Below are 8,205 nucleotides of genomic sequence, written 5' to 3' on the forward strand. Positions count from 1 at the left end.
CATGATATATTTTGGGTCATAAAATCATGAATTCAAACAAAAATGCTGTTAAGCAAAATATATTACAAATATTTCTGGTTCATATATAAAGAGGTAGCTTTTAGAATCATAGTGTTAAATTAAGGTAACAAAGTTAACTATAAGAAAAGCATGTACATACTTCATCAAATGCGATAATGTAGTCGCTAATGCGCCACATCACATCACTAGCATAACTAGGTGCCTCGCGAAAGGGGAGCCCCGGGCCGAATGGCAGCACTTGTTTGTGCGATTTAATTTCATTTATCAACGCATTACTTACTCGAAAAGAATTACTTACAGGGATTACCCGGCTCTCCCCGCCTTTTCATATTTAAATAGATGGAGAGATTTGTCGGAACGCGACATGACTCTAATATACGGCTTAGGTTTGATACCGTGCGTCGAAATAAAATCTATACAGAAGAAAATAAATTGCTGTTCGTTAGTCTCGCTAAAAATTAAAATGGCGGAGTTAGTTGATTTTGGTAGTTCTGGTTTTGATGTCTATTCGTCATAGTCTAGGGAAGGTTTAAAAGGTGAAAATGAGGAAAATGTGTCAAAAATCTCTAGATTAAGTAATTTCTTTTCAACTTGTAGGTATATTGTGATTTTATTTTTATATTGAATAGAACGTAGGTTCAAGTGTTGTTCGTATCTAGGAAAACCACATAAACAATAAAAAAAAAATAAAAAAAAAACAAAACAGATATAATTTTTTTTATACAGAATCATCAATGAATCAATCACAATCAGCGTTAGGTAGTAGGTATAATAAATTGTTTGATTTCACCTGGTTCAATAAAGCTACTGAAAAACAAAACAGATAGATGTACACGGTTATTAAATAATATCATTTCACTTGAGTACATCACTTACCCCGCACTGTAAAACAGGCACCGATATACAAACTAAAAATGACAGTAATGTGATATGATTGGAGATCAAAAGAGGAATGTGTTCTTAATTGAATTTTTTCTACATATTGCTTAATGTACCCTCCGCTAATGGTCCGCGATTCCCTTTCGCGCGAGGGCGGCGCGAAATAAACTTGTTTTGACTGCATTTACATATATTAAAGCGACATGATGTCTCAGTTTATGCGTTCACGCCCCGTACGACTTGGTTCCAATGGTTATATGGGCATATATGGTTTTTTTTTTAATGTTTTTTTGCATCTGTCGCGTGTGAATTTTTGAATAGCGTTTTTTTATTGTCGACATTATAATATGTTGTTAATTTGCTGTGCCTTCATGATACTAGAATTTTCGTCAAAGGAAATTCGTAATGGAAATTAGATGATATCATGCACTAAAAAGTAGCCTATACCACCGTCTAGTCTCTTTACCATCTACAGATATCAAAACCATACCGTAAGCTAGTTATTTTGCATCGTAAAAGACACAAACAAATAGATTTTCGCAGTTTTAACACTAGTAAAAATTTGTGTTAAAATGTCTGCTCTTTTAACTTATACAGATTGTTTTTTATTGAAACTCGTCAAACTGATTGCAATAGGATCAAAGATGGCGCTAGCGAAGCGACAACCGAATGTTGTAAAATTATTTTCTATTCAAATGTATATAATTCTTGATAATCTAGTTTTTGCGCATCCAATAAATCTGTATTTAATTTCCACAATGAATGAAAACCTACTAATATAAATGCGAAAGTTTGTAACGATGTGTGTGTGTGTTTGTTGCTCTATCACGCAAAAACTACTGAACCGATTGCAATGAAATTTGGTACGTAGACAGCTCGACAACTGGAATAATATATAGACAACTTTTTATCCCGATATTCCTACGGGATACAGACTTACGCGGGTGAAACCGCGGGGAGCAGCTAGTTTAATATACGTTTAACAAAGTTATGTGGGTATATAAGTCTGTCTAGTTAAAATGTTATAAGCTAATATGAGTCAGTTTCTATGTTATCTATATTGTTGTATGAGGAATTTAGCGTGTTCGTAAAAATTCTTTGCAATAAAGATATATATCGTCGAAACCCTGGCTACATTTTAAATCGTGCTATTTATTATTTTAAGTATAATAGCTTCTCACCCGTGACCAGTAGTAATGGAAAAGATAGACGATCTTAGGGATTTCCACTATAAAACTGTCCTATGTCCTGTCTCGGGTCTCGATCTATATTTGCAGCATATTTTATACAAATCGGTTCAGTTGCTTAGCAGTGAAGACGAACAGATAGATTGAGTTTCTTTCGCATTTGTAATATTAGTAGGAACAAGCACATTCGTATTATAGTAGGACTATAGCTGAATAATTGTTATATTATATAGCATAGTTAGATTTGGAATTTGTGGAAAACATATTCTCAGTTAAAGTTTTTTTTATGAGAATTTCTATATGTCATGGACGATATAAATTTTTATACAGAATCACCAATTAATCAATCACAATCAGTGTTAGGTAGTAGGTATAATAAATTGTTTGATTTCACCTGGTTCAATAAAGCTACTGAATGTAATGAATGGAGAAAGTTCTAAAAATTCCACTCTTTCATCATTGCCATAAAAAAACCCAGTCCACAAATAGAAAATATCACAGCTAATCCAAACAGACACATATGTACACTACGCACATATATATATCGATCCCACCCCCAGTTCTCTAGCTGCGGGATTTTAAAAGGAAACGCAACGTGAAATCGTTGATGTGCTCGCATAACTCACCGCCACGTTAGAGTGATTCGGTGGCATTCGTCTCACAGAAATTAAGGACGAAAGCATTTTAAACGACCTATAAATTCTTTGGTCGTCGGTGTTGCCAGGTCGGTGGGGAAAACCGCTTGCTTGTTTATGAGGTTATAATTTACTGATGTGTTTTAATATGATACAAGATTTTGCCCGCGGCTTTGCACGCGTTAAATTTGGAGTAGTTTAAAAGATGTTATACATATAAACCTTCCTCTCGAACTACTCTATCTATTACAAAAAAAAACCCATCAAAATCCGTTGCGGAGTTTTAAAGATTTAAGCATACGTAGGGACATGGGGACAGAGAAAGCGACTTTGTTTTATACTATGTACTGATGATGTATAGGCGTTAGGATGTAGGATTTATGTCACATATGTCATATGGTTTTGCAAATAATAATCTATATTAATTGAAGTAACCAAGACTCAATTTGTTACTATCAATTCTTTCTCAAAAACGGTGTATTCTTATTTGATTGTTTTTGTTATTGCATTTCTGAATGTTATTTTTTTTTTAATAATGCAACTGTCTTATAACTATGTATTGTTTTAATTATTGTGAATAAATTACCTTATGAGATACTTATGGAATAGTTCAATAAGAAATTAGCACTTCACTGTATTCGACACTCTCTGTATAAATAAATAAATAAACAACATACATATGGGAAAATTCAATTAACATGGCAACACAGCAATATCGATGCGCAGGCGCCGCCGCGCACCGGTTCAGCTTCCATTAGCGCGTTTGAATTTAGAACGTGCTCGGATTGGGCGACGGCGCCCATTAATCAATGGCGCCTGCGCGTTGAGGTGTTTTGTTTTGGTTATGTCTTTTTTTTTGTTGTTGTTGTTGATGTGTTGCGATCCGGTCACTAAATGAACCATTTTGCAATTAAGGAATGATTGGTCTTAGGTTGTGAAGACGTAAACACGATTTGAATAGTAGGTTCTAGTTTGATGTACTTTAAGATGATTTGTTTCGTAATTAGTCTAATTGCTGTATTTTAATTTAAATTTTGAGCTTAACAGTACCTAGAGCATGTACCGAACCTCATGTTAACAGGCTATTATTTGATTTAACTGTTGATCTATTAATGTATGCATATATGGATTTTCAGAAATCATCTTCTTCAGAAAAGGAGAAAGTTATAAATTCGACTTTTCGAATGAATTTTCGACTGGGTGAACTGAACCGTTTTCTATGATTATTTTTTTATTTGAGAGCTAGCACCTCCCGTGTGGTCCCATTTAAATTTGGTTTAGTTCTGAATATTTAAGGTCGGTTTACTTATTTAGTTAAAAATAATTATTGTTGTTTTTTAATAATAATAATTTGAGCCTATCAGAAGAGCAAAACACCAAACCTTGAGGCTAGTTAATTTTATTTAACTAGCTTGTTTTACCTATTAATCTATGCAGGATTGTTTTTTTTCATTTCACTAAAATTTGTATATGTTTGAGCTCACACACGCTGACCTATGTATTTTGTTAAGATTGTTGCAAGGCAATACGTATGTGAACATATGAATATTTCCCATTTCTCTTTGTATAATCCTACTAATATTATAAAAGCGAATGTTTGTAAGTGTTGGATGGATTGATGTATGGATGTATGGATGGAAAACATCTTGTCGTATCTGTATGAAATTTGGTACAGAACTAGATTATGGACTGAATTAAGACATAGGCTTTTCACCCGGGTACCACGCCAGTGACACCTTGGGTTACAGCTAGTTGGACATACATAATATATTCGAAGCGCATTCAGTCCAGTCGGACACGTTAATGAGGACATAAGCTAAATCACGAAAAACATGATATTTAAAGCGTTTTTTCCCGTACAAACGGTTCGCACGAGAACGCAGCTCATTCGGCTGCATCATCATTCTCTATAACCGTCTCGGAGCCAGAATATTTAAGATAAGCGCTATCTCAACACGTCACTCAACAAGGAGGTCCGCCATATAAAACCCATTGTACCCAAGAGCGACGCATTAGAGTCCAATTTACGAAACAATCGGGGTGTTCATCGCATCGGGCAACATTACGCGCGACTGACCAATCGCGACGCGCCGTTTTATCGGCGGAATAGGAACGGCGCCATCTCGGGCATTTTGTTTTTTAAACGTCGAATGCTTCGGATTGTTGCGTTCCTTTTTCGATAAAGAGCTCTTTTCGTAAATTATTTTGTACGGCAATAGGTGGGCTAAGTGAATTTGGATGGGTTACGATAGCCGTAGCACGTAATGGCGCTGGCGCTGCGCCCCGATGCGCTCGTGCCGTGAATTGCTTATTTAATTTTCGAATTCGTTGGAATTTTAAGTAATGCAGCCAGTATAAAAAGCGGAATTAAACGAAAGACCGTTGTTGGAAGGGCGATTTCATTATAATTGGCAAATATTAAACCATCGGAGGAATACATTTTAAAGGCGATATTTTGACGAAAATGAAAATTTGCTTTTAAAACTTCTCACTTCAATCTGTATTTGCAATTTATCAATAATGATTCTGTATTAACGTGAATATCCATTTAACAAAACTTTAATATGCTTCGGTAAATTTTACATAATTTTTTGTCAATTTTGTGATAATCACTAGGTCATGTATAAGTCTTAATTTAAATCCTCGGCATTATAAGTAATATACTGAACCTGTTATATATAAGTATAACACTTCAAAACTCGACTTCACTTGTTGGTGCCTACAATGTCCGCCATACCGTTCCATTTCCTCAGTATCCACTCCGTATCACACAATATTTATCCGGTGGAAATATGTAAAACGGAGCCAAGCGAATTCTCGTGTGCAACTTAAGCATAACTAACTTCAGCAGCCGGCAGCGGCGCGCACTCCGCAACCCAAATATTTACTCCGGTTATAATTGGATCGGTGAAGGGGCTGTAAGATGCTGGCGTACGGTTTTTAATTTTGCAAATTATTTCGCGCTCGAGTGTACATTGCAGTGATCTCTGTGGATTTATAGATTGCTTGTACAGTCGGGTGGAGATGGATGATGATGCGAAACGGCGGGACGGAACCGCTGTGCTGGCGAAAAATTGTGTCGATTCGATTGATTATATACATATCGAAATATTATATCTAATATCTAATATCTGTCTTCTGGACGAATTTTAGTTAGTAGTTTTTAGATTATATCAAGAATATTTGTAATGAATAGATGCAGTGGAACTCAGGTGAATTTGGTTCCTTCTAACAGCTAGTCTGCGGTAATGCTCGGTTTGAACATATGAAATACTAGCTTTTCACCCCGGCTTCGCCCGTGGTACATATATAACCTATGTCACTCCGTGAAGTAGCCGATTTCCAATGTTGAAAGAATTTTTAAAATCGGTCCAGTGGTTGTTGCTTGAAAACGTTACAAACATACTAAAATACGAAAATTTGCCCTTACAATTTTATTGTAGATAACATACTAAACAACACCTATGCATACACTCTCGGCTATCTATCCATCTACACATTTGTAACTGCGTAACGAAGTAACCCAATCTTATCCGAGAGCCAATTAAAATAATGATTAAAGCATCGAAACACAAACACTGTTCAACGAGCTGGCTGGTATGCGGCAACCCTTCAAAGCTGAATGGAAAACAAACAATCGCCGTGTTGGCGCTAACAACAAAACAACAGTGTTAGGATTGTGGCGGATCTGCATGTGGTTATGGTGCTTTTTTATGTCGTAGCGTGCAAGTTCTGAGAAGAGAGCTGGTGGGTCGCCTGATGGTAAGCGATCACTACCGCCCATGAACATTCGCAGAGGTATCGCCTCTGTGAATGCGCTGCCCGCTTTTAAGCGGTAAGGGATAAGGATAGGATTGATGACTGGAGAGAAGGAATGGACTGGGAGATGAGGAAAAGGAAATGGAAGTGGACTATGGTGTATGGAGAACGAAATGGTCATTTACTTGAAATAATGTACAATACTTTATCATAAAGTATTTGTGACAAACCTAGTTACAGTGCTATATATATATATATATATATATATATATATATATATAGAATAATTTAATAAATGTCATTTCGTCTTTAATTGTGACAAAGATTCAATCCCTTGAACACTAGCAACGTTAGAGCTACGTTTACCCAGGTAAGTCGTCCAACAAGTATGCTTATTCTGAGTTAAGATTATGGAAGAAATAGATGATTTCTTAGGTCTTATTGTTACGTCATACAAAAATATTTCTAGTATAAAATTTTTAAGAGATAAGTATTGCATAACGCTATTTTAATTTATACCTTTAGCTTACCTTTACCTTACCTTTACCTTACCTTTACCTTAACTTTACCTTTGTCATTGTATCGATTACATTTCTTTGCTATTCCAATTTTTATTTAACGCGTTATTAATCTATACATTTGTTACAGGTATCTCTGCCTAAGTGGATGTTTAGAACGCGCGGAGAAGGCGGGCGAAGCGAGAGAGAGCATACAGACCTTGTTGACTGTATGCGCCGATCTGTGTCATCCATGCGCTGTTGATACTGTGAGTATACATCTTAAGAAACCATCCAGGGCTATATTTTTTTTTTTCAATTTGAACTTTGCTCTATTGGCTTGTAGGTCCCTTATTCGTTGCTTATATGATGACTATATTAGAGTAGATTTAATTATGCAATGAATTGCATCATAATCTATATTCATATCGCAAAGTTGAAGAGTTTGTTTGAACGCCTTAACCGCAGGAACTCACAAAATCGATTTGAAAAGTTCTTTCAGTGTTAGATAGCCCATTTATTGAGGAAGGCTCATTTATAGTAATCATAGTGTTATAATACAAGGTTAAAGAGCGTGATATTACGCGTGCCGCGTCAAGCGATGTGCGATAACTTTGAATATATCAGAGTTCATCACAGATTATGATCGAACATCTCACATTACCTAGGGCAAGCAGCGTTCGAACCGTTTACTGCACGCGTTAAAAGCGGCATTCATTCATCATCTTTGTATTTAGATATTAAATCGAGTCACCTCAATTTTATATATAAATTGCCCGTCATGTTGATTGTACGCGATGGACTCCTAAATCACTCAATCGACTCTAATCAAATTGGCACACAGTTAGGTGCAGTTTGATCCGCCTCAAAAGATGACATTGTTTATATTACTTCAATAACAGCCGCTATCATAGTTGTTCAATGTCTGATACGTCATGTCTACCGTAAGATTAGCTCGTGTGCCGAACCGTTAGCTATGTGAAATGATTTCTCTATCTGTCCGCGTGTACAATCAACCGAACGAAAAAAAAAATGAGGTGTCCGTGGGTGTATAAGCGAATGTGGCTGACTGAAGCGACCGTGGCAGGGCAAGGAGCGCGAGGCGGCGCGGCAGGCGCTGAAGGGTGCGCTGGGCCCGGGCGTGTGCGGCTCGCGCGACGAGTTCTGCGGGCTCTTCGCGCGGGGCGCCGCGCTCGCGCGCTGCGGCGGCTTCGTGCGCGCCGCGCG

The 8,205-nt window shown here is 36.9% G+C and overlaps 1 protein-coding gene across 1 annotated transcript in view; it reads left to right on the plus strand.

Annotated features, from left to right (window-relative positions):
• The window catches only part of LOC119836626, a 57,187-nt gene that overhangs the window by 35,220 nt on the left and 13,762 nt on the right, over positions 1–8,205 (plus strand). The window contains exons 16-17 of the mRNA XM_038362009.1: positions 7,130–7,247; positions 8,066–8,200. Coding sequence (XP_038217937.1) covers positions 7,130–7,247; positions 8,066–8,200 — 253 coding nt within the window. The remainder of the gene's footprint in view (positions 1–7,129; positions 7,248–8,065; positions 8,201–8,205) is intronic.

The sequence above is a fragment of the Zerene cesonia genome, chromosome 25 (genome assembly GCF_012273895.1).
Source record: "Zerene cesonia ecotype Mississippi chromosome 25, Zerene_cesonia_1.1, whole genome shotgun sequence".
Classification (NCBI taxonomy): Eukaryota; Metazoa; Arthropoda; class Insecta; order Lepidoptera; family Pieridae; genus Zerene; species Zerene cesonia.